Source organism: Orcinus orca, chromosome 10 (genome assembly GCF_937001465.1).
Source record: "Orcinus orca chromosome 10, mOrcOrc1.1, whole genome shotgun sequence".
NCBI classification, from domain to species: domain Eukaryota; kingdom Metazoa; phylum Chordata; class Mammalia; order Artiodactyla; family Delphinidae; genus Orcinus; species Orcinus orca.
In genome coordinates this window covers 74,169,203-74,194,848 of record NC_064568.1, presented here as the reverse complement: position 1 = coordinate 74,194,848, position 25,646 = coordinate 74,169,203, and the positions used below count along the sequence as shown (strand labels likewise).

Sequence of the window (25,646 nt, the reverse complement as noted above, 5' to 3'; positions counted from 1 at the left end):
TACGTTGCCCCTCCTAAAGTTCAATCCAGCCCTCCCATAGCCGGTATACCTACATAAGGATGATTATGATGACATTTACCGACTCTAACCCACCTATCTTCCTTTCTTTTCAGGAGCAATTGCAGAAGTCTTCATATTTCTAGAAGGAAGGACTGCAGAAGACATTTTTGCCCCAGGGAGACAGGGATAGAAGCCACAGAAATGATGAGTACCCTTGGGGCCAATGGGCAGTCACCTCTAGGGTCTGACTTCCAGAAGGTGGGTATGGTTGCTGGGGCAGGAATGGGTTATGGAGAAGGCTCTGTTATTTTAGCTGCCAGGAAATGGTGAGTTGGGTGAGCGAATATGTTATTTATGTATGTCTATATCTTTGTACCGGTAGAGGAGGAACAAGATGAGGATAGGCATAGAAGGTGTATATTTTAAACTTTCCACTCCTCATCTCAAATTATCTCCTAACTTCCATCTCTCATTTTGTGCCACGATACTCACGTTAAAGCTGTGGAATTCAGATCTTCTCATCCCTCCTGGGCCCTGAGCCCAATGCTCCCAGCTAGTAGAACATCTCCTATCTTGGCTTTAGCCTTCCTACCTGGTCCATACAAGAATCAGGGTAAAAATTGGGTATGTCCTTAGAGGAGTGGGGTATAAATAGACAAAGGAGTCTCAGGGAAGGGGGGACAATCACAAAGGATGTGTTTGAAAAATTCTGGGATTTCAGACTTCAAGACAGCTGTCTTGCAGTTTCCATTCAGTCTTACTACCTCTTCTACACACAGTAGAACTTTTGGTACACAGAAACAGGCAAGCATTTCAAAATACCAAGGAAACACCTTACTCTCTGTTCATCTAAAAAGCCAGTAGGTGTTTCTTTTACGCCCTTTTGTGCTTTGGAACTGGGCTCGGGAACACAGTGAGGATGAGAACCTGACCTTTAAACTGAGATTTATTTAAATCTGAGCTGCCCCAACTCCAAATTTACCCTTAAAACTGTTAACCTAGTTTTATTTCTGATTTGTAAATGCTGGCACTTTTAGAGTCCTGGAGGTCTGCTTTACTGCCCAAATAAATCTGTGGTTTGGGTAACTTTTGGGACTACTCATAACACTATAAATATAAAGAACTGCATAATATACAATCAAAGCCATCGATAGAATAAGAAGGAAGAAGTAAGGGGTAAAAAGTATCTCAGGACCTCTTTTTGCTGAGCTTATATCAGTTAATGACTACTCATTCCTCAGGCATGACACTGTGGATGAAGCAATGGAAAGCAGCCTGGTGCCAGGGCTGCCAACACTTTGTCACCACTACTTTCTCTCCCTTGCTCCAGTCCAAGATCTGTTTCTCATCAGCTACCACATTCCTCTGCTCAGGGACAATCAAGGGTGTTGGTCACAGCTTTTATTCCTAAATGTGACTCACCTACCTACCAGCCTGTGGTTTGCTGCTTACACCTCCCTTCTTCAGTAATGTCTGGAGTCCACCTTTGAGATGTGCTGATCTAGGGCATGGGCAGAGGGAAAGGAAATATTTTTTAGAATAATATTTTTCCCCTTGGACTTTTAAAATTTGATATGCTAGAGTTCACATACATTATGAATGATTAAATATTTAAAATCTACTTTTTTATTGAAATATAATTCATATAACATTAAATTTCACATAAGATTAATCATTTTAAAGTGTGTACAAGAAGATCGTGTTGAAGATTGTGCAACAATCACTGTTATCTAATTCCAGAATATTTCCATCACCCCACTTAAAAACCGCAATTAGCAGACATTCCCAATTACCCCAAAGCCACCAGCAATCATCAGTCTGCTTTATGTCTCTATGAATTTACCTATTCTGGACAATTCTGGGGTCATATAATATGTGGTCTTTCGTGTTTGGCTTCTTTCACTTAGCATTTTCAAGATTCATCCATGTTGTACCATGTATCAGTACTTCATTGTTTGTAGTTGAATAATATTCCACTGTATAGATATAAACACATTTTGTTTATCCATTGGTTGGTAAACATTTGGATTATTTCCACTTTTTTGCTATTATGCTGCTGTGAACATTTGTGTACAAGTATTTGTGTGGACATACTTTTCAATTCTCTTGGGTATGTACTGGGTCATGACAACTCTAACTTTTTTAAAAATATAATTTTGTATTAAAGTATAAGGTACATATTACAAAACAAAAGCACACACAAGTGTTAAGCTCAATACTTTTCACACAGTGAACAGTTTGTGTAACACTTCGGGTAACCAACACCCAAATCAAAAAATGGAATGTGACCAACAGCCCTGAAGCCCCTCTCCTGTTCTCTTGCAGTCACTACTTTCCTGAAATATAACTGCTATCTCAGGTGCTTTTTGTTTTTGTTTTATGGAGCTGAAATTCACATAACATAAAGTTAGCCACTTTAAAGTGAACAGTTCAGTGGCATTTAGTACATTCACAGTGTTGTGCCACCGAAACCTTTGTCTAGTTGTAAAACATTTTCACCACCACAAAATAAAACCCTGTGTCCCTTATGCAGTTAGTTCCCATTCCTACCTCCCCACAGACCCTGGCAATCACCAGTCTTCCTTTTGTCTCTGTGGATTTACATATTCTGGATATTTCATATAAATGGAGTCATACAATCAGTGACCTTTTCTATCTGCTTTCACTTAGAAGAATGTTTCTGAGGTTCATCCGTGCTATAGCAAGTATAGGTATTCCATTACTTTTTATGGCTAAGTAATATTCCATTGTCTGTGTATACCACAATTTATTGATCCATTAATTCATTGATAGACATTTGGGTTGTTTCCACCTTTTGGATATTATGCCTAGTATGCTATGAACATTCATGCATAAGTATTTGTTTGAGTACTTGTTTTCAGTTCTTTTCAGTATATACCTAGAAGTGGAATTTCTGGGTCATATGGTTATTCTATGTTTAACATTTTGAGGAACCACCAAACTGTTTTCCGCAGCACCAGAATCATTTTACATCCCTTCCAGTAAAATGTATGATGGTTCCAGTTTCTCCATATTCATAATACTTAATTTCCTTTTTCATATATTATAACCATCCCAATATTTCATTGTGGTTTTGATTTACTAATGTGGTTCTGATGACTAATGATATTGAGCATCTCTTCATGTGCTTTTTGGCCATTTTGTATCTTTTTTGGAAAAATGTCTAGTGAAGTCCTTTTCCATTTTTTAATTGGGTTGTTTGCCTTTTTGTTGTAGAATTATAAGAATTCTTTTTTTTTTTTTTTTTTTTTTGCGGTACGTGGGCCTCTCACCGTTGTGGCCTCTCCCGTTGCGGAGCACAGGCTCCAGACGCGCAGGCTCAGCAGCCATGGCTCACGGGCCCAGCCACTCCACGGCACGTGCGATCTTCCCAGACCGGGGCACGAACCCGTGTCCCCTGCATCGGCAGGCGGACTCTCAACCACTGCACCACCAGGGAAGCCCCAAGAATTCTTTATATATTCTAGATACTAGATCTTTACCAGATATTTTCAAATATTTTCTCCCATTCTGTAGGTTGTCTTTTCACTTGCTTTTGTTAGCTCCGTTTTTTTCTAGTTCCTCAAGGTGTAAAAGTTAGGTTGTTGATTTGAGATCTTCTTTTTAAAAATGTTTACAGCTATAGTTTCCCTCTGAGCACTGTTTTCACTGCACCCCATACATTTTGATATATTGTGTTTTTATTTTCACACATCTCAAAGTATTTTATAATTTCTCTCTTGAATCTTTCTTTGACCCATTGGTTCTTTAAGAGTGTGTTGTTTAATTTCCACATTTTGTGAATTTTCCAGTTTTCCTCCTGTTATTGATTTTTAGCTTTATTCCATTGTGGTTGGAGACGATCCTTTGTGTGATTTTAATCTTTTTAAATGTACAAAGACTTGCTTTGTGGCCTAACATATGATCTATCCTGGAGAATGTTTTATGTGAGCTTAAGAAGATTGTGTATTCTGCTGTTTGGGGATAAAGTATTCTGTATGTCTGTTAGATCTAGTTAATTTAGTATTGTTCAAGTCGTCTATTTCCTTAGTGAACTTCTGTCTAGATGTTCTATTCATTATTGGAGTATTGGAATCTCCAACTGTTATCGTAGAACTGTCTATTTCCCCTTCAATTATGTCAATATTTGATTTAAAATATTTGTCTAATAAGTCCAGTGTCTGGGCTTCCTTGGTGATGGTTTCTATAAAATTCTTTTTTCCTGTGAATGAACAATACTTTATTCTTTTTATACCTTGTGATTTTTTGTTTAAAACTGGACATTTTGAATATTATGATGTGTCAATCTGGGAGTCAGATCCCCCTCCCAAGTTTTGCTGTTGTTGATTATTGAAGTCTGTAGTCATCATTTGTTTACTGACTTTTCCAAACTATTTTTGCTAAGACTGTATGCTTGTGTTTGGTCCTTAAATCTCTGTTCCAGTATCTCAGCAGTCAGTGACCTGACAGAGATTTCCTTAAATGCCTGGAATGAAAAAATGAACAAAAACAAACAGACAAAAACCCCACTTCTCTTGGTCTTTGCAGACACTGACCTGGGGCACCACTTTAATGCTAAGCCAATCTGCCTAAAACTCTGCCTTGGCCTTCACCTCCTGGCTGCCTGGAACCCAAAGTTCAGCCAAAGGTGCAAGCCTAGGGTCCTCTCAGGTCTTTTCTGAACTCTCATCTGTCTCTGGGCATATACTTTACATGCTGGATTTCCCCATACACACGGTAGCCCTTCAGAGTTCTTATTTCCCCATGTATCTTCCTCCTCAGACTCCTCCTTTCCAGACTTTTAGATCCGTCTGATGCTTGTTCCATTCGCTGTTTCTTTCTGTATGCAGCCACTGGTAGTATATGTCTTTAAATGCTTTCAATGGATGCTTTGAAAGCTGCTTCAGCTTGAGGGGGGGCAAAACAAGGTCAGCCTCAGCACAGATTCCTCAGGGAACCGCTAGACAGGGCAAGATTCACAGCTACAATCTTTTGAGAACAAGGTGCATATTATCTTCCCCTGGCACCCGCAAGCCACACCAGGAATATGGGCTGCTGTCCCAATGGCCACCTCCAAGCTGCGGAATGGGGGATGTTAGATGGGTAAGCAAAAATGCTACAATGCTTTGTTACTGAAATTTTGCAGCTGCTTTTTTCATTAAGCACACCACTGGTTGGACTCCATTGTAAGTTTTTTATTAGATTCCAGAGTTCTGAAAAAGTTGATTCTGTCAGTTTTTGCCAGCTTAATGATAGCTTTAGTGGAGGAACTGATTCTTGGAGATCTCTGCGGTGCCATTTCTGTGACATTACAATATGTTGCTTTTTGAGGAGCTGTCAAACAAACTGTTTTCCACAGCAGCTGTACCACTTTATATTCCTACCAGGAATGTGAGGGTTTCATTTTTTCCACATCTTTCCAACACTTGTTATTTTCTGTTTTTATTTTTTAATTATAGCCATCCTAGTGGGTATGAAGTGGTATCTCCTTATGGTTTTGATTTTCATTTCTTTAATGACTAATGATGTCAAGCATCTCTTCATGTGCTTATTGGCCATTTGTATATCTTCTTTGGAGAACTGTCCAAATCCTTTGCCCATTTTTAATTGGATTACTTGTCTAAGATCCATTTCTTACATATTATTTTCTAGTCTTTTTCTTACAACGTTATCCTGAAAATCATGCATTAAGAAAATGTGTGTATATTGGGCTTCCCTGGTGGCGCAGTGGTTGAGAGTCCGCCTGCCGATGCAGGGGACGTGGGTTCGTGCCCTGGTCCGGGAAGATCCCACGTGCCGCGGAGTGGCTGGGCCCGTGAGCCATGGCCGCTGAGCCTGCGTGTCCGGAGCCTGTGCTCTGCAATGGGAGAGGCCACAACAGTGAGAGGCCCGCGTACTGAAAAAAAAAAAAAGAAAATGTGTGTATAAAACTACCTACGGTTTCAGAACTTTACACAACGTGATGTAATTCTTAAACACAAGAAGAAGCACTTCTGTCTGTATAAAGATACATATTGTATTAATTAGGATTCTTTTGGTTGTAACAGAAACTAAACTCACACAAGCTTAAGAAAAAAAATGAATAGGTGGTAATTTGTGGTTTGGTAATTGGGAAACCGAGTCAGAATTAGATCCAGGAGGTCAGAGATGTCATCAGCACTCTTTGTTCCCCATTTCCTCAGCTCTGCTTAACTTCTTATTTTCTCTCCACTCAGATGCAAGTTAGCACCTGCAGGCTCAAGCTGCCATGGTTCTTATAGGCCTCTGTCTAGAAAATGAGGTGTATCTTTCCTTATAGCACCAAAAAAATCTCAGGGAGTATGTTGATTAGTGTGACTTGGGCCACATTTCTCTCTCTGAACAATTACTGTGACCAGGTGGATGAAGTATCCAGACCAGGCCCTGGTCATAAGCTCACCCTGGGAAGACAGGGTCTACCCTAAAGAGGAATCTAGACTAAGTTGAATTAATGTGCAGTGGGGGAAGATGAAGTTCTCCAAAGGAAATGCTTTCTAAGTAGAAAATAAAATGTCCCCTATAGAGCTGCGAAGATTCAGTGCCGCCTTTGTTTGTAGCCTTCCCTCTTTGTGGCTTTTTATCAAAAGATGGTGCTCAGGTTCTTATCCCCACTAAGATACTAGTAATTGCTGCCCTTTTTTTGGTGGTGAGGGTATGGGGTAGTAAGAGATTAGAAATAAAGATCTTACAGTTCTGCCTGTTCCAAAAGCTCAGGAGAAGAAGAGAAAAAGCCCAATCATTTTGGAGTTGGGAAGAGGCTAGAACATGGCTTCTGATTCTGTGACCTTGAGCTTCATAGAGGAACCGAAAGACTCCTCTATAAAAAGGTAAGCATTTGCATTTGTCTGAATTCATAAGATTAAACTGTTTTTAGTCTTATTACATAGTCTCGTGACATGGAAGGACTATTCTTGTATATTGTAAAAAAAAATTACCCCCCAGACCTTAGTAAGAAGATGAGGAAGTTGCTGGTAGTTTCCACCAAGGAGCACTGTCACCATCTATCAGATTTATAAGTAAGCTGACCACCAAGTTTCACTCTTATTCTTCTCTCAGTTTCCAGAATATGGATACATTTTTCATGCTGCAAATTATTTGGAGGTCATTTTCTAAAATATACTTTCAGATGAAATACACATTCCCAAGTGATACTTGAGAGCCCAAATCCATCTTTGCATGGAAAACCATCATTTAAAGCTGTTGTTGATATCTTCACAAGCATAGGTTGAAGGCACACATGGTGAAGGGGCAAAAAGTCCTTTCCAGCAGTCTTGATTCTGAATTAGTCCAGCTGATACCACTGAATCACAAAATGTAGCTCACTCAATAGCCCTAAGCAGCTAACCACAAGTCGCTAATACAGAGTGCTCTCAACAGGTTCATATGATGGCAAGTTGATGCTGGGAAACAAGGGAAATATCGGACAGACTCTTGCAAGAGCCATAAATAATGTGTGATTATACAGCAGCAATTATCTACAGGTGGGAGGATTAGTGTATTTTAAGAAAGCATTTCAGTCTGGTTTTGTTTTGTGTGTATGTTTCTATTTTTATTTTTTGTTCATAAACTATAGAAAGTAAAACTTACTAGTTGTAGGGGATATTCAAAACATGGAGTGAGAAAGCACAAGGGTTATGGGTAATAAAGGTTGAGAAACACAACAATAAAGAGGTAAGACTGATTTTTCATTAACATACAGAACTGAGTGAAACCTTTTAAGAGTCATCCATAGATACAAATTTTGATAATGCCTTAAAGTGACAAGCATATGGCCATGTACTTGAACAAATCTACAAAGGTATAAAATGAGTGGAATTTATAGTTATAATCAAAACTCACTGCAGTGCCAACCTGACACATGATAGCAGCCATATTTGTAAGGTGCTTTACAGTTTACACAACACTTTTCCCTCATTCTCTCTTTTGCCATATATTTAATGATAGGCATAATTGTGCTACATGCTAATTAGCCTTAATTAGTAAGTTCTTGTGAATGGCTGTAAAGTGGGACTGATTTGCTGCCAAAGCAAATTTTCAGTTCTTTTTACTGTATTAGTCTCCTAGTATTTATAATCAGGATCAGTTTAAAGCGTATTCCATTTTGCATCATACATGCTGATCCTCATGTATATTAAGAAACAAACTCCTGAGTCTACTCCTAGACAACTGAGCTCCCCTTGCTCCAGAGCTTTTGTTATAACAAAACTCTCAACCCCTACCAGTCCACTCGTAATCGCACATCTCTCCCACTGGTCCTCATCTACTCACACTTGAGGGAGACTTGTGTGCAAAATTTAACATTCATTCACCAACAAATTTTTATTGAGCACCATGTGCTAGAGATTGAGCAAGGCATTGGAAGCATATGCAGTGGTTGGCAGAACAGTCCTGGTCCCTGCCCTCATAGGGCTCACAGAGTAATGAGGTACACAAAGCCTAGAATGTGGCGGGGGAGGTGGGTGGGAAGTTGGCAGACCTATTTTACCCTCCCACTAAGCTACAAACTCAGGTTTTATCATGGGGTCTCCATTTGACTTTTTCCCTCATTTGGTTCAGCACTCAGGCAGGGAAAACACAGCTGTCATAGATTGTACCCCCTTTACCCCCAGCACAAGATGCTATAGGAGGGAGTGCCTGGGGCCAATAACCTGGTATTGAATAGGTGAGGGGAGGGAGCAGAATTAGTGAGGTGAAGATATTGGACAAGCAAGTTCCCAGAAAAAAGATAGCTTTTGCAAAGGCCCCGAGGCAGGAAAGAACTTGGCAGATTTAAGAAGCTCATTTACTGTAATTACAGAGGTTGAGGCAACAGGAGAAATGACTTAGAAGACTGGAAAGGTGGAGGGTCCTAGAGCCAAGTTGAAAACTTTATCTTGAGGGTACTGAGAAGCCATGGAAAAGTTTTAATGACATTTCCCTGCCTCTTGTATCTCAACCCATTATTTACGTGGATAGGCCTTCTTATCAATTAGTACAGAGATGCTGTACAGACAAGAGTAGTATCCTTTCAGACTGAAACACATGGGTAGCTTAGCAGAAACCATGCTTAGGAACATCAAGTAGAAAAAGTATGAGTTCAAGAGTCACAACGCATGAGGGTCTGTATGGTGTTGAACCATTTCTTAACCTCTCCAAGCCACTTTCCTTTTCTGTACAGTTGGTAATGTAATGTTTAAATCCTTCATCAGGTTTTGTAGGATCAGAAATGATAAGTATAACGCCTACGACTGGCATTCCATAGGTGGTAGCTGTCACTATTTTAGCAATGCTCTCTTGCTAACACAGATTTCAAACTCTCTTGGGGAATGGAATCACAAAATAATACATCGTCAAGTTGTGAAGAAACCTTAAAGATCTGTCTGTATATGCTGCTTGCATTCCTTCTGCAACAATGACAATTAGTTGGTTTGTTCTCCGGCATTACTTATAACATCCAGAGACAGGAAGCTCACTACTTTCTGAAGCAGTCACTGCATATTTGGCTCTATTAGAAGGTTCTTTTTGTGGACTGAATCCAAATCTGCTTCCCTGTGGCTTCTATCCAGGGGTCTCGGTAGTACCCCTAATGCCTCTTCCATGTGACAGTCCTCCAGGTATTTAAGGCCATTATCTCCCACTACCACTCACCTAGAGTTGAAAAGCTTGTTTCTTCAGCCTAAGAACAACAATAAAAGGGTCAATTCATCAAGAAAATACAACAATCTAAAACATATATGTACCTGACAATAAAAACATGAAGAGTGTTAGTGGAAGATTTTAATAATAGTAGTAGTAGTAGTAACTATCATTTACTGAGCACCGCCACTATACTTGATACTATAGATACACAGATAAGTAAGTCTCAATCAATCCTGTTAACTGAAGAAAGTTAGAAAAGTAAATAAGTGTAACACAACATTACAGATACCGTGACAGAGGTCTGTGCAGGAAAAAAGTGGGGTGGGGCACCAAGGGAATAGTTATCTTTATGAAAGAGGGGTCTGCCTCTTATAAGAGATAATATAAACTACACCCTCTCAACTGAGTAGGCAATACTTACACTCAACTGGACTTATCCATTTGTGGTATTTGTTAAAACATCATTTTAGAAGTTTTAGTCACACAAAGTATTCAAAACAGCCACTGTTAGTGACTGCAAACACATTCCTACAAAGATGTTAATTCTCCCTGTTAACATTCTTTTTTTTTTGGTACGCGGGCCTCTCACTGTTGTGGCCTCTCCCGTTGCGAAGCACAGGCTCTGGACGCGCAGGCTCAGCGGCCATGGCTCAGGGGCCCAGCCGCTCCGCGGCATGTGGGATCTTCCCGGACCGGGGCACGAACCCGTGTCCCCTGAATCGGCAGGCAGACTCTCGACCACTGCGCCACCAAGGAAGCCCCTTGTTAACATTCTTTACAAAGACTTTTGGGTTAGGGGCTTCCCTGGTGGCGCAGTGGTCGAGAGTCTGCCTGCCGATTCAGGGGACACGGGTTCATGCCCTGGTCCACATGCCGCGGAGCGGCTGGGCCCGTGAGCCATGGCCGCTGAGCCTGCGCGTCCGGAGCCTGTTGCTCCGCCACGGGAGAGGCCACAACAGTGAGAAGCCCGCGTACCGCAAAAAAAAAAAAAAAGACTCTTGGGTTAGAGTCAGAATAATGGAAGCCAGGCAAGGAAGAAGAGTGGAATACTGTGATTTGTTGTACCTGTAAATGGATGGCAAATATTTGAAAACGAGGAGCCTCAACTAGTCTTTCATAAGCACTGAAATAGAAAAGATGAGGCATACTGTGTTTGTTGTGGCCATGCAATATTGGAAGGCCACAGAAGATGGAGAGGAGTAAAGCACTTCAGTCCTTGTTTCTTTATATGGGGCCCTGTGCTGGATGCCAGGGTAAAGATGACCCAACTAAGAGGCTGAGGCATGGGCACAAGGCGATTGAATGCAGATAGAGGTGGGGAACCTTAGAAAAGGATTATTTGATGTGGCCTGGAAATTCTGAGGATAGATCCTTGGACAGATGAAGTTAGCCTTCCTAAAGGAGGCAGCTTGTCCAAGAATAAATACAACAGTGAAGTCCTCCCAGCCTCCTAATGTGGACCTTCTTCGTGTGAGCCTTAGAGAGCAAAAGGCAGTGAAACTTGAGCTGCCGTCTTGAAGAAGAAACACATGAGAGGCAGAAACACGAGAGTAAAATAACAGTGGAAACTAAAACTAGTACTTTTCAAGTTCGTTAAAGAAGAATCCCTTCCAGAAACAGTTATAACACTAAGGATCTTGAAATGTTCCCCAAAACAAACAAATAATGAGAAAGTGTAGAAAAGTTCATTTCACAATGTGCAAGCCTTCCACCTTCAGAAGTCATCAAGGAGGATAAAGCAAGTGTTGTTAGAAGCAAAAAGTACTCATGGAGACAAGTGAGGAAACAGGAGTGTTAAGCAGAAGTTCAGAGACACCAGTCCCATCCCCATTGCCCATCTGAGGGGATTGAAGTCCAGAGAGGATCTCCAACTCCTAAGACACAGATAGGACTCCTTTCACCTAGCAGGGCACAGTGCTGCAACCCAGTGATGGGGTTAGTGCACGCCTCATTCAGCCATTTCTGAACTGACTTGACAAAACACAGGAACTTATTCCCGGAAAACTCTTCATTTCACCATGATACTTCATCGAGGAATTTTCTCCTCTGCTGGGGCCCTGGCACAAAGTAATCAAGGCCTCTTTTCTGCCCCTCATTTGCTGAGCTACCTTTTCTTGTTGTTGTTTTTTTATTTTGGGGGGCGGGGGGGGCCACACCTCACAGCATGAGGAACTTCCCTGACCAGGGATTGAACTGATGGCGCATGCATTAGAAGTGTGGAGTCTTAACCACTGGACCACCAGGGAAGTCCACTGAGCTACATTTTTTTAAAAAACGTTCCCTTCAGGCATAATTATTAAAACATTATCCACATACCATAAGTTTCACCTTTTTAAAGTGTACAAAGCTATGATTTTTAGTATATTCACAAGGTTGTGCAAATATCACCACTAATGCCAGATCATTTTCACTTCTCCTGTAAGGAGACTTGGTCCTCATTAGTAGATACTCCCAATTGTCCCTCCCCTAAACCCCTAGCAACCACTGATCTACTTTCTGTCATTATGGATTTACCTTTTTTGGACATTTCATATAAATGGAATCATACAATATGTGGTGTTATGTGTCCGGCTTCTTTCACTTAATGAAATGTTTTTGTGATCCATTCATGTTGTAGCATGCATCAGGACTTCATTCCTTTTTATGGCCAAATAATACGTTATTATAGATAGACCACATTTTATTCATCCATTCATCAGTTGATGGGCTTTGGGTTTTTCCATCTTTTGGCTGTTGTGAATAACAATACTATGAATATTCATTTCAAGTTTTTGTGTGGACATATGCTTTGTGTGTGTGTGTGTGGACAGTTGCACCTAGGAGTGCAACTGCTTGGTCATATGGTAACTCTAAGTTTTAACTCTTTGAGGAATTGCCGGACTATTTTTCGAAGGGCTACACATTTTACATTCTCATCAGCATTGTATGAGGGATCCAATTTTGCCACGTCCTCACTAACACTCTTTTTTTATTATAGCCATTCTAGTAGGTGTATAATATTACCTCATTGTGCTACTGATTTTCATTTCCCTAATGACAAATGATGCTGAGCATCTTTTCATGTGTTTGTTGACCTTTGTATATCTTCTTTGGAAAAATCTCTATTCAAATTCTTTTCCCATTTTTTAATTGGGTTGTCTTTTTATTGTTGAGTTGTAAAAATCCTTTCTATATTCTGATTACTAGACCCTTATCAGATATATGTTTGCAAATATTTTCTTTCATTCTGTGGGTTTATGTTTCTTGAAGTGTCCTTTGAAGCATTGCTGAGCTACTTTTAACAAATATTAAAACATCTTAAACCAAATTAGGAATATGTAATTGGTGTCTGAATTATACTTTTAAATTTAATAAATAAGCATTATAATTTTATGAGCAAACCATAGCATGCAGACCCCGTTTGGGGGCTTCCAAACTGAATCTTGGGTTCACTATGGGATCCATCATAATGATAGTTACTGCTTTTATAGCATTTAGGTGCCACGTGCTGTTTGGGCACTTTGCAAGTATTAACTTATCTAATTCTCACCACAGTCCTATGAGGGAGAAACTTATTACTTTACTCATTGTACAGATAAGAAAACGGAGGCAGAGGGAGGTTAAGTAATTTGCCTGAAGCCAAAGAATGAGTAAGTAACAGAGATGGGCTCCAGATTCCGTAGCTCTTAACTATCTGCCACAGAGAAGGCGGAATGAAACCATTTCAAAGAATGCCTAACTCCTCGCTTTGGGGAAATAATGGTGTTTTCATGGTGTCTACACTCTGAACAGTTTTCCTCTCTGTACCAAGCCAGGAACTAGTGCCACCCTTCCAGGCGTCTTCATTACTCCCTCCCCTCCCAGTCTAGCTTCAGGATCTTCTCTCCTGTCCACCGGTCCGATACTTCAGTGTTTGGAAGTAACAGCAAATTTGCCTGCGTTCCCCAGGTGGAGTGGTTCTAAAATTCTGGCAGCCAGTGGGAACAGAGGAGCAGCGGATTCAGCCCAAAGAGGCTCAAGGCTGAGCCATGGGAGGGGCCAGCGAAGGGGGCGGGAACTGAACCCCGGAGGACTTGACCACAGTGTGCAGTGTGCGGCGCCGGCTGCTCAGAGCGGAGCCATGAGCTGGACCTGCCCACGTTGCCAGCAACCCGTTTTCTTTGGTGAGGCCTGGGCGGAGGAAGGGGAGAAGACGGGGCGAGTGAGAGCCTTTGGGCTCCATGAGGACGCAAGGAGCTGGCCACGGTGTGGTCCCAGCCCCCTTTTCCACCTATGGGGCGCACAGCACTCGGGCGGGATGGAACTGGCCTCCCGGAGACACTCCCCATCGTCTCTAGGAATCACGGTGGGGGGGAACAGGGGGGAAAGGAGGGCGCCTTGTGCTTGGACTGGCTCTGCCCGGTTGCACCTTGTCCCCCACAGCAGAGAAGGTGAGCTCCCTGGGCAAGAACTGGCACCCATTCTGTCTGAAATGTGAGCACTGCCACAGCGTCCTGTCCCCAGGAGGGCATGCAGAGGTGAGGCCGGGCTGGGGTGCACAGCCTTGTGTCTGTCACTGTCGCCGAGTCACCAGCCCCCGGTTTCAGCCCCATTGGCCCACCAAAGGCAACCTCAGCAGCCAACTCCCAAGATCACCTACCCAATAGGCACCACACCAGCCAGCATGTGGGGAGCCTGAATTGTGCTGGTGGATCCCATGCCTTTCGTCAGGTGGGGGAGGGAAGCAGCACTGCTTCCTGAGCTGCTCTTTCCCTGTCTCCCTGACCACAATGGCAGTTCTGGCATGCCAGCCCACCCATCACTGCTCCCAGCCCCCGCAGCCCAGGCCAGTAGACAGACACACCTGGCAGCCTGTCCTGGGGAAAAGCCTGTGGGGCACAGGAGAGCCCCCTTGGGCCCTAAGCAGTCCTCTTCCCTCTGCTTGTGCCTAGCACAACGGAAGGCCGTATTGCCACAAGCCATGCTATGGGGCTCTCTTTGGACCCAGGGGTAAGTACCAGCCTGGAAGGGGCCAGGGGACAGCAGAACCCTCCGTGTGGCTGGGAGCTGGAGGCTCAAGCCTGACCTCCCCTCTTCTCTCTGCAGGGGTGAACATTGGTGGTGTGGGCTCCTACCTCTACAATTGCCCCACCCCCACCCCTGCCAGCGCTACTCCTCTTAGCCCCAGCAGCTTCAGCCCCCCCAGGCCCAGGACTGGCCTCCCCCAGGGCAAGAAAAGTAAGTGAGATCGAGCCCCAGCTACTCCTCCTCCTGACCCTTCCCCAGGATGGAACAGGGGATGGGGACCAGGTGGCAGTATCCCACCTAGTCCTTTGCTTCACATTCCTACAACTTTGTTCATGGCAAAGACTTCTCTTCTCTGTGGCCCCTTTTTTGATGTTTCCTCCTGTCAGCTGCTGAGTAAGAGGTAAATCGGGCAGGTGGCATTATCACCCCCACTTTACGGGTGAGAAAACTGAGGTCTGTAGAGGGCAAATGACCTTGTGCAGTCACACAGCTAGTCAGAGGCAAAGCTGGCCTGGAACTCAGGCCCCTCCCAGGCCAGGGCCATGGAAGGAATGACCTAGAGTAAGGGGTCATTGAGATGGGCCAGCCCCTCACATTCTTCCACTTCTCCCCTCTCCCTGTTCCTTCCTCCATCCCCTGGAGAGGGCAGTGACATTGTGCTCCCCAACACCTGACACCCCTGCCCTGGCCAGCTCCTATATCAGCTCAGGTTTCCTGAGGATTGAGTTGCTGACGGGGTTGGGCTGGTGGGCACCTGAGCCCCTGGGAGGATGAGAAGGAAGCAGGTGGTCCCTCCTGCAGGTAGGGATGGGGCAGGAAGTGGAGTCAGAGGGGACTCAGCTCTGCCTGAGGAAGGCAGGCTCATGTCCATGAGGGTGGGAGGCTCTGGGATGAGCATGGCTTTTGGAAGAGGACAGTGCCATATGCAGGGCAGGGCTGATGGGTCCTGTTTAGGCCTGGCCTCCACCTCAGCCCTAGCGGGGGCCTCTTCCCCTTAAAGGCCCTCCCCACACGAAGACGTTCACTGGGGAGACCTCGCTGTGCCCTGGCTGTAAGGAACCCGTCTATTTCGGTAAGTGACAACAGAAAGCTAGGAGAGAGGGGTGCAGGATGGGCATCAAAGGGCAGGGAGGTGGTACAAGGCAAGTGGGTCTCCCTGCCCTGCCCCTTGAACTACCATCTCTCCCCCACCAGCTGAGAAGGTGATGTCTTTGGGCAGAAATTGGCACCGACCCTGTCTGAGGTGCCAGCGGTGCCGGAAGACCCTGACTGCTGGGAGTCACGCTGAGGTGAGCAGGGCAGGGGTGGGTGATTATGCTGGGAGGAGGGAGGCTGGAGATGGGAAAAGAGCCAAGCTGAGATGTCTCTCTTTCTCTCTGTGTCCCAGCATGACGGCGTCCCCTACTGCCACATCCCCTGCTATGGCTACCTGTTTGGCCCCAAAGGTGGGCAGCCCCACCCCAGACAATGGGCCTAAAGTATGGCATGTGGGTCTGTGGGGATGTGTGGACAACTTCCCCTGTGGTCAAACACACCCCAGACCCCTCCCAATTCCCTCCAGCCTTCAGCCCAGCACCCTCCCCAGCCCCAAGGCCCTTGGTGATGCGGCTCTCTCCCTCAGGTGTGAACATTGGTGATGTGGGCTGCTACATCTATGACCCCGTGGAGATCAAATGAGATGCTCATAGCAGAGGTCACCCTAACTCAGGCCTCCCATCATCCTCTCCATGGTCCAATGGAAGCTACAGAATTCTCTAGTCCCACGAGGGTGGGAGAAGGTGTGATTCTGGCAGCCTGGGCCTAGGCTCCATGGTAGACCAGAGTCTACACTTTCTCTGCCAACTCCTCCCTTTCCCATTCCTATCTGGTCAGGCAACATAGGCCACCCCATTTGAAGGTTAGTGTCTTGGTCTTCCCAATCCCTTGACCCAGCAAATTCTGTAACTTCAAGGTACTCATAAAACTTGTGTTTATTTTGGCTTCTCCAATAAAATGTTGGCTCCCATGCCTTCAACTCTTCTTTGGGCATGAGGCCTAGACAGTGGGTTGGAGGGTGGGGAGTGTAGGGGTGTGGGGATGCATTACCCTGCAAAGTGACTGGGAGGTAGCAAAGCCAGCCATGGGAACAAAGAGCTCTGTTCTCCTGGTCCCCTGGCTCTGGCACTGGGCAGCTCCCAGCACCACGCAGTGGACAGCATGCCCACCAGCCCTGTTGGTACCAGAAGTCGTCATAGGACAGTTCTTTCTTTAGCACCATCTCTAGAGGAAGCACCTTATTCAGCATCTCATTTGAGCATGAGAGCAGATAGATCCTGCGGCGAGGTCTGCTAAGAGGCTTCATTATCCATTTGAGAGATGACCAGACAGACCCAGAGAGGGAAAGCCACATGCCCAAGGTCACCCAGAAATCAGTGACAAAGCTGGGACCAGAACCCAGGGCCAGACTCAGTGGCTTCCCATCCAGGGCTCATCCCACAGCTCCTCACTGTTGCCCTAACCCAAGGGGCACCTTTATTTACAGAATCCCCCCAGCCATGAGAGGGGTGCCAGAATTCTCAGCAGCCCACTGCATTCTGGGAAGTTGCTCTGTTGCTGGAGGCCAAATAGTCAAGGCTGGATGAGCACAGAGAGGGGGCAACTCCAGCCCTGGACAGGGGGCTCACTGCCCCCAGCCCTGGTCAGAGGGCCTGCCCTTCTGTTCTCCCAGCCCCTGCTGCAGAACTTCCATGGAGGGCCTGCCCCTGATTCCATTCAGTCCTGGACCTGCTTCATGGGCATCTCTTCCTCCTGAGGGTTGGATGGGGCACTGAGGAGGAAGGAGTCATGAGCAATGGTGGGGTTTATCCTCCCAGCCTACCACCCCAGCCTGCCCCATAGGGCTGGCCTAGGGCTTCCCCCAGCTCTTGATATACAAACACATGTACTCCCACAAGTGACTCCCACACATGCTTGACACATCCCTGACATGTAGGCATACCTGAGTGTGTGTACACATCCTCTTCTTCCTGGACACACACACAGGTATGGACTCATTTACACCTCTATACACGCAGTTTACATACCTTAGGTCACACACCCATGCACACGTGCATACATGCACCAGACACACATGTGCAGACATGTCTTCCTCTCTGAATCTTACCTAAGGTGTCAGGTACCTCAGCACCCATACCCACATGCATGTGCTCACACAGATACAGTCCTGTGCACACACCTCTTCCTCTCCACGTCTTGGATGGTCTCTGGTAGTTGTGCCTGCTTTGTCTCTGGTAGCAGGAGGGCAGTGCAGGCAGCCAGCAGGGCGATCCCCCCATAAGCGAGCTTGGGCAGTGACAGCCATACTCCGTCCAGCAAGGCTGCCAGTGGGGCCAAAGAGCCCCCCAGTCGGCCCACCAGTGCAGTCAGCCCCATCCCTGTCTGTCTGCTCAGAGAGAGAGGATGGAGGAGGGGGTTGGTGCTCACACCTACTTGCGGTCATGCCTCATGGGGCTCCCTTTCTGGGCTGGCAGGGCCTGGTGCCCCCTTCTCCCCAGACAGCTAAGAAAGCTGAGTCTTCTTTCAGGTGGTCTTCCCACCCACCCCTAGGCCAGGGGCCCCCAAGCCAGCACCCACCAGAGGATGGGCCCCCATTCTGATAGTACCAATCAGGTATTGCTGAAGGAAAAAAAAAGTCATCAGAAAGAGGATGGGGAAAGGGTAGCGTGAAAGGAAAGGGTCAGCAGCTGGAACAGACCCTGCCATGTTACAGGAGACACAAGGCTTTCTAAACATGCCCAGCTGCCTACCCATCTCCTCCCCACCTGTCAATAGCTACCTGAAAGGGCCAGGGCCTTATGTCCAGAGACAACCCCCAAGGGCAGTTCTGCTTAGGCTGTGTTGAGTAGGATGGGATGGACAGATGGGGCCTTTTTTTTTTTTTTTTTTTTGCGGGCCTCTCACTGTTGTGGCCTCTCCCCTTGCGGAGCACAGGCTCCAGACGCGCAGGCTCAGCGGCCATGGCTCACAGGCCCAGCCGCTCCGCAGCATGTGGGATCTTCCCAGACCGGGGCACGAACCCGTGCCCCCTGCATCGGCAGGCGGACTCTCAACCACTGTGCCACCAGGGAAGCCCCAGATGGGGCCTTTTGCGACTGTTTTCTTTTAAAGGAGGCCCAGAAAAGTTGTCTGACCTTGCTCAAGGTCACTTAGTAAAGAAGATTAAATGCCCCACCTCCTCCCAGACTTAGGCAAACACAAACAGCTCTGATTAGCTCTGTAAGGAATGGGCGACAGGGACTGGGGTGCAGTGTGTGTATGTAGGCGTGTTGATAAGAGTTGTGACTAACAAGCCCTCCCTCCAGGTGCCTTGCCTGGGACCCCTCACCTGAGCACGGTAGGGTACAACTCCGACGTGAAAAGGTAGGCAGTGGTGAAGGCAGCTTCAGAAAAACCTTTCCCCATCACCGCCAGGGCGGTGCTCCAGGACTTCACCTCTGGAGGAAAAGGGGTTCAGGCAGTGACGAGGCCTTGCAGAACAGAGGTTCTCCCAGGATAGGAGGTGGAGCCTCCGGAGAGGGCCAGACTTAGCTGGCCTTGAGTCGGGGCTTCCGGGAAAGAGCCGGGTGGCGGTGGGGGGCGGGGTTTTCTCGGCCAGAAGGCGGGGCCTACGGGAATGGGCGGGTCTTGGGGCGGGGCTCACCGGAGGACACCAACAGCCTGAAGCCCAAGGCGAGGGCGGCGCCGAGCAGCGTTCCTGCCAGCGTGAGGCGGCGTCCGGCGTGGCGCACCGACAGGTAGACCAGCAGCTTGGAGGGCAGCTCCACGGCCCCGAAGAGCAGCTGCGTCTGGTACACGTTCAGCCCCAGTCCCGACACATCCAGGCTCACGCCGTAATAGGAAAAGTTCACTCCAAACCTGAGGGGGGTCGCGATGCCACTCAGGGGTCCTCCTTCGCGCCCCCTTGTCCTCTCTTCTCAGGAGCCTTGGCCTTTTAGAGGGACCGTCTCCCCCACCTTCGGAGCCCGCTTCCCACGGTCTTCCGTGTCCCCATAATCCCTTCTGAGTGTGCAGCACATGCCAGTAGCCCAAGCACCTTTACCTAATCTTCACAGCAACCCTGTGAGATAGGAACTAATAGCGTCCGGTTGTACAGAAGAGGCACTGAGGCTCAGAGTGTTAAGTGACCTGTCAAAGGGCTCACAGTAAGGAGGTGGCAGAGCCTGCATTTAACCCCACGTGTCTCTGATGCCTGCTCCATCCTGACCTCCCAGAGCCCCCTTCCCCCCTAGAGGCGGATCCTCCTGCCATCCGCAGTTACAGTTTCACTTGTCCCTTGTCCTCTCACACTCAGCACCAGTGGAGTGTGCCCCTCCCCCACCCCACCAGGCCCAGGTCAGCCCCCGCCTCACCACACCACCATGCAGCACAATGAGATGTGTCGCAGCCTTGGAGTCCGGAACAGGTCTAGGTATGAGGGTGTTCGGACCACCCGCTCCGCAGCAGCCACTTTGCTCAGAGCCTGGTGGGGAAGGAGGAGAGTTTGTGACCTCGGAGTTGGCTATGTGGCCTGAACAAGGCACCTTGTTCTCCCTGGGTTTCCATCCTTCTCTTCTGCAGTAGTGGGGGAGGGGATGCACGTGGGAGCTGAGTAGGGTGGGTCCTGAGTCAAGGGTGTGGCCCACCAGGGCCAGTAGGACATCCTGAAGAGTTTGGAACACTCCATTGGGGGCCAGGAGCTTTTCTTGCACACAGAGTGGATCCCAGGAAGGGGACCCTTGACACAGGGCGCGCACACACACACACACACACACACACACACACACACACACACACGTACTTGCATGCACTCACACATACATTCACTCTCACCTCCTGGCTCAGGCCGTCCTCACCCAGAGGCCGCCCATTGAGCCTGGCACAGCGGAGCAGGTACCTGTGGGCCTCTTCCACACGGCCCTGGGTCAGAAGCCAGCGTGCAGACTCAGGCACCCACCTGGGGGGCAGGAGGAGGCCCTTCAGTCAGAGCACCCTAAGCCACATCTCCCTCCTGGGCACACCACAGGCTGTCAGTTTCCAGGCTCTTCCCCACACAGTCCCCTCAGCCTGGAATGTGTTCTCTTCCCAAGCCCTCCTCACCTGATGAACTATTATTCATCCCTTAAGGCCCAATTTCAAAGCCACCTCTTCCCACTCTTCCTTGCCCAGGCCTAGGTCCTCCACAGCCTGGGAGTCCCTTCTCTACTCAACTGAATTGGTCTTGCTCCCAAAACCTCAGCCCCCAGGACCAGCTACCCACTTCACCCACAGGTGACAAGAGGGCATAGGATGGAAGAGAAACAGACATACAGACATACCCACAGGGATCATCCAAAACCAGTTCACTTTGGGGAGGCAATGAAATGCCCACCTCACTCAGCCCCCCACCTCCTGCTTGGACTCCCTACCCCTGTGCTGGCTTGCCCGCCACCCCCACCCCTCCAGGGCGCCAGCCTGTCTGTGCTTGGCTCTGTCTCTTCTGTCACTCATGTGTTCATCTCTATCTGTGCCTCTGAGTCTGCCTTTCGGTCCTGGTTTCTCACTGTCTCTCAGTGGTTCTGTCTCTGTCATTCCATTTCTATCTCTCTATATTTTGTTCCCTGTTTCTCTGCTTCACATGCCTGGTGCCATCTTCTTTGTATTGATCTCTGTCTCTCTTTCTCTCTGTTGGTCACTGACAGTTTCTCTTCATCTCTCAGTCTGTCTTCGAATCTCAGCCTCTGATTAATTCTGTCTCTGGCCTCCTGTATCTCCCACTCCCCAGCTACCCCCAGGTCTCACCAGATGCTGAGGATGCCTGGGGCACAAGGCAGGGTGACAGCCAGCAGAAGCCATCGCCAGTCCCGTATCAGGTAGCCGACCAGTGCCAACAGCATCACACCCCCTGTCCAGAAGGTGCTGCTCAGGACACCTGCCACAGTACGGTGTCCCACGTCCAGCCACTCCAGCTCTGGACCCAGGGCGCAGTTGGAGACAGGAAGACAGTTAGCAAGGGCCAGATGGGCTCAGTCTCACCCTTGACAACTGCCTCCCTGCAGTCTTCTAGGCCCTACCCGTCCTTTGCCTGCCTCACCCAGTGGCATCACGATGATGGTGAAGCCAGCCAGAGCCGTGCCAGTGAGGGTGCGAGTGATGGCAAACATGGTATAGCTGACTGAGGCTGCAGATGCCAGGCCCAGCACCAGGGAACTCACATAGGCCACGAGCAGCAGACGGCGCCGCCCAAACCTGCACAGGGGTCATGCAGGGTCAGCGCCCTGTAGAAGGGAAGTCCCAAGACAGAGGTATACTAGGCCCATACCCCAGCTAGTGGAAAGGGTTCCCCACCCCACACCCTTATTGGCCCCCCTACCTCACCCCACCTGTCAGACAGGTATCCGAAGGCCACGGCCCCCACCAGCACACCGGCGAAGAAGAAGGTGGAAGTGGCTCTGTTCAGGCCTTTCTGCTCACACACCAGGTCCCACTGCAGGGACAGGCAGGGAGGGGCCTCCTATGGGCACAGGGCCCTCTCCAGCTGGTACCAATCCCTCTTCTCCTAGACCCCAGGTTCTTCTGAGGTCAACTGTGCCATCCTGGTACCTCCATGTCAGATAGCCCCCAACTATTCACCCCAGCTTGGGGGGGGGGTGGAAAACTTTGCCCCTCCCCAATTCTGCAGCCTCAGTGTCTTCCCATAGAAGGCCTTGACCGTGACAACAGGAGTTCTGCTCCTTCCCAGAGAGACTCTGCCCCCACCTGCACTCCTCTAGATGGATTATGCAAATCCTAGACCTGGGGCCCGGAAAAAAGGAAGAGGGAGGAGTCCTCTATTGTTTCTCACCTCTTAGTACAGAAACACCCTTCTCAAATCTCTGCCCCAGCTCCCTAGAGCCATCTTAGCCCTCACCTGCCCTAATCACCTCCCAGTTAATGATAGCAGCTCTCACACAGGGGCTTTACTACAAGCCAGGAACGAAGCTCAGTACTTTGAATTTATAGATCCCATCTACAGATTGGTAAACTGAGACTCTAAATGGTAAAGTACTCTGTCTAATGCCCACATGGTAATCACCCAAGGCAATGGCAGGCCCATCCACTCGCATGTCCCCCAACCTCCCAGCTCGGGTACCTCAGTTGCAATGGTGGAGGAGAATTCCGAGTGGTCGTACTCCCAGCCCTGAGGGCAGGGCACTGTGGAGGGCTCACCCTCCAGCTGCTCCCCAGGGCTCTGCCCCCCTCCCCACAGCGTGGTGTTGGGGAGGGCCTGGAGATGGGTGAAGAGGAGGCAGGAGCTGAGCCTGCCATCAGGCTCCCGGGGCAGGTGGGCCTCCAGCCACTCGTCCTGGTGACTGAAGTTGGCAGGGACTCCAGGCAGGGCACAGCGGTGGGCTGGCACAGCAGCCAGGAAGATGGGCAGGAGGAAGTGCATGGGCAGCAGCACACGGGGCAGGGCCAGCAGTGCCACGTTCCGCAGCTGGAAGGGCCCAAAGCCTCCCACCTTGTGTAGCAGCTCCTCGAATCCCATGCTGCCCACCTACCAACCTTCTCCAGCACGGACTCCCTCTGTAGTGCCCAGCACAGCTCAAACTGCCCACCACTTGGACCCTTGGACTCTGGAGGCGGGAGTAGACTGACTGACGAGCAGAGAGCCTGCAGCCAGAATCCAGCCCTCAGGGGCTGGCCCAGGATTTGGCCCTCCCAGGCCACCCAGGTCTCCAGGGATCCCTGCCTGTCTGGCCCAGTGCCTGGGGGGAGGGGCTGCCATCCATTCAGAGGTCACTGACTCCGTGGCTCTGGGACTTACATATTGGTGCTCAAGGACCAAGTGGGGCAACCTTGTGCTGCCATGATGGGGTAGCTGGGTATGTAGGAGGTGAGGCCCTAGCCCCTTGGTCAGCAGAGCTTCCAAGGGTCCCTAAAAGGGGAGGTCCCCTGGAGCATAGTGCCAGCTCTCCCTGATTGCCCTTTGTCCTGTGAAGCCTTAGTTCAGCTTGGTCTATTTGCAGCCACAGCCTGACCAGCAGCTCAGGATGCAAGACTGACAGCCAGGCCCTAACCAGGTGAAGGGTTCTTCCTGCTGAGCCACAAGGCCTCCTTGTACCCCTACCTGGAGCTTATGCCCTGGCCTGAGACACACCTGGAACCACACTGGACAGACTGGCTGATCTGGGGGTCTGAGACCTATCACCCTCCCACTTCTTCACTCAGGGGCTCTTCTCATATACACAGTCCCTTCTGCTTGCCCTCTGCCCCTGTTTCAGGAGCTTCCTAGATTACCCCGTGGTGTCTGGGGGGTGGGTGGTGGTGGTAGGGAAGGAAAGGGTTTGCCAAGGTCCTGGCATAGTTGCCTGCAATGAATGCCAAAGACTCAGAATTTGTCTGACTCCTCACTCAGTTCTCATTCATGTCCCCCTGCCGCGAAAGCACAGAGAAAGCCAGCAATGTCAGATTTATTCTGATCTGATTCTCCAAACACCAGGTTGGCAAGTAAGCTTCTAAAGAGCCTAAGCGACAAAAATATTTGAAAACCTCTTATTTAATCTAGCCCCCACTTCGAAGAGTTAAGAAAAACTGTTTGGGAGGCTGGGAACACGGCTTGCTGGGTTCACACAGTGACTCAGCAGCAGAGCTGGAGAGAGGACCAGGACCCCTGACTCTTGCCCAGGCCTTTGACCCAAGCTGCTGAGCTGGAGATGTTCCAGTTTGCCCTAGGCTGGGCTCACTGAGAAAGCTCTGGGAAAAGAGCTAAATTGTTGACATGGTGTGTGTTAATGGTGATGCTAATAGGCTTGGGAGTGAGGGCAGTGATTTGGTGGTGGTGACAGAAGGTGATAATAGTAAAAGATATTGAGTCTCTTGTGCAACCTCAGCATTCTGTAAGGTACAAAGATGCCTCGGCCACAGTCCCTGCCCCCAGTGAGCATGCAGTCTGGCGAGAGGGTTAAAATAAGTGATACAACCCCCCCTGCCTCCAGTCTCACCCCTCTCAACACACCCACCACAATGAACATTTTAAAACACAAATCTGACAGGGTAATATCTCTGTTTAAAACCCTTCACCGTGGTACTTCCCTGGCGGTCCAGTGATTAAGACTCCGCCTTGCAATGAAGCGGGTGTGGGTTCAATCCCTGGTCAGGGAGCTAGGATACCACATGCCTCGTGGCCAAAAAACCAAAACATAAAACAGAAGCAATATTGTAACAAATTCAATAGACTTTTTAAATGGTCCACATCAAAAGCAAACAAACAAAAAACTCCTCACCGGCTCCCTCTGCTGGAGGGTGAAAGTCCGGCTCCCTAGCTTGGCCCATATGACCCTCCATATGACTCCTCTCCCCACGCCTGTCTCTGACCCCTCCCCACCATGCCCCATTCCCTCCAGTACCCTGGGTGCGGTCCTGAAGGCAGCCCTGGCCTCCCTCCTATTCACCTGGTGCGTGCCCCAGCCACTCTGGAGACCAGCTCAAGAGTGATAAACTCCTTCCCTCTTGCTCTCACCCGTATGTGATCCCCACATTGTTGGTTCCTCCCTCATTTGATACTATGTAATCATTTCTATAAAAATATAAAATATCATAACTGTTTGCGGTTCCTGAGAGGTAAGTTTTGCAGCCATCTCATCACCATGGTCCCTCCAGCGACTCCACAGGGGAATACTCTGAGGTTTTTCCACAGCCAGAGAGAACAGCCAGTGAGGCCAACCCTGGGCATTGGCTGTGGTGCCTTCGTTTTCACAGTGGAGGGTTCTCTCCTGCCTTAACATGAGATGTAGCTAATAGTCACCTCTCCCTCTTTGCATTGGCTTCTAGGCAACTCAGATATAAATCTGAAGCCCCTTTCTACAGAGAGTAATTTGACATTAACTGTACCCCCAGCTTCATCTTATTCCCTGCCTCCACCCCATATGGCAGCTCTCCTCTCTGATGTCATCAAGGAATGGTGGTGATAATGACCATGATGTTTGGAGGCTGGAAAAGCAAGGACAAGCAAGGTAGGAAATTCCAGGAGTCTAACCAGAGTACTGATC

General features: G+C 48.3%; 3 protein-coding genes across 5 annotated transcripts in view; 2 read left to right on the top strand and 1 right to left on the bottom strand.

Annotated features, from left to right (window-relative positions):
• ZNF318 (zinc finger protein 318) overlaps positions 1-5,916 on the top strand; it is a 37,171-nt gene extending 31,255 nt beyond the window's left edge. Inside the window, exon 8 of the mRNA XM_049715590.1 lies at positions 114-5,916. Within this exon, the coding sequence (XP_049571547.1) occupies positions 114-143 (30 nt within the window). The 3' untranslated portion in view covers positions 144-5,916. The remainder of the gene's footprint in view (positions 1-113) is intronic.
• Positions 140-16,627, top strand: CRIP3 (cysteine rich protein 3). Of its 3 annotated transcripts, none has more exons than XM_033423969.2 (10): positions 140-258; positions 6,728-6,845; positions 13,564-13,778; positions 14,038-14,132; positions 14,547-14,604; positions 14,701-14,832; positions 15,623-15,694; positions 15,817-15,911; positions 16,010-16,067; positions 16,244-16,627. In XM_033423969.2, exons 2-10 carry the CDS (start codon positions 6,784-6,786, stop codon positions 16,297-16,299), a joined length of 843 nt encoding a protein of 280 aa, XP_033279860.1. In that variant the 5' UTR covers positions 140-258; positions 6,728-6,783; the 3' UTR covers positions 16,300-16,627. The 3 variants fall into 3 exon arrangements, with proteins under 3 accessions (XP_033279860.1, XP_033279861.1, XP_033279863.1); XM_033423970.2 differs by having other exon boundaries at positions 153-258; positions 6,733-6,845; XM_033423972.2 differs by lacking the exons at positions 140-258; positions 16,010-16,067 and having other exon boundaries at positions 5,937-6,845.
• Positions 16,628-16,705: 78 nt separating this feature from the next.
• On the bottom strand, positions 16,706-23,189 carry SLC22A7 (solute carrier family 22 member 7). The gene is made up of 10 exons (XM_004267565.2): positions 22,748-23,189; positions 21,999-22,102; positions 21,710-21,864; positions 21,418-21,586; positions 20,470-20,593; positions 20,010-20,119; positions 19,301-19,515; positions 18,986-19,094; positions 17,837-18,043; positions 16,706-17,428 (listed from the first exon to the last, which is right to left on the bottom strand). The coding sequence occupies exons 1-10, from the start codon at positions 23,141-23,143 to the stop codon at positions 17,374-17,376; spliced, it is 1,644 nt and encodes a 547-aa protein (XP_004267613.1). The 5' UTR covers positions 23,144-23,189; the 3' UTR covers positions 16,706-17,373.
• Positions 23,190-25,646: the final 2,457 nt, after the last annotated feature.

Coding starts and splice junctions, on each gene's coding strand:
- SLC22A7 (XM_004267565.2), bottom strand. CDS start 23,143: ATGGGATTCGAGGAGCTGCTACACAAGGTGGGAGGCTTTGGGCCCTTC. Junction 22,103..22,747: donor CCTCCACCATTGCAACTGAG/GTACCCGAGCTG, acceptor CTGTCCCTGCAG/TGGGACCTGGTGTGTGAGCA. Junction 20,120..20,469: donor AGGACGGCCTGAGCCAGGAG/GTGAGAGTGAAT, acceptor CTTCCCCACCAG/GCTCTGAGCAAAGTGGCTGC.
- CRIP3 (XM_033423969.2), top strand. CDS start 6,784: ATGGCTTCTGATTCTGTGACCTTGAGCTTCATAGAGGAACCGAAAGAC. Junction 15,695..15,816: donor TAAGGAACCCGTCTATTTCG/GTAAGTGACAAC, acceptor CTCCCCCACCAG/CTGAGAAGGTGATGTCTTTG. Junction 15,912..16,009: donor CTGCTGGGAGTCACGCTGAG/GTGAGCAGGGCA, acceptor TCTGTGTCCCAG/CATGACGGCGTCCCCTACTG.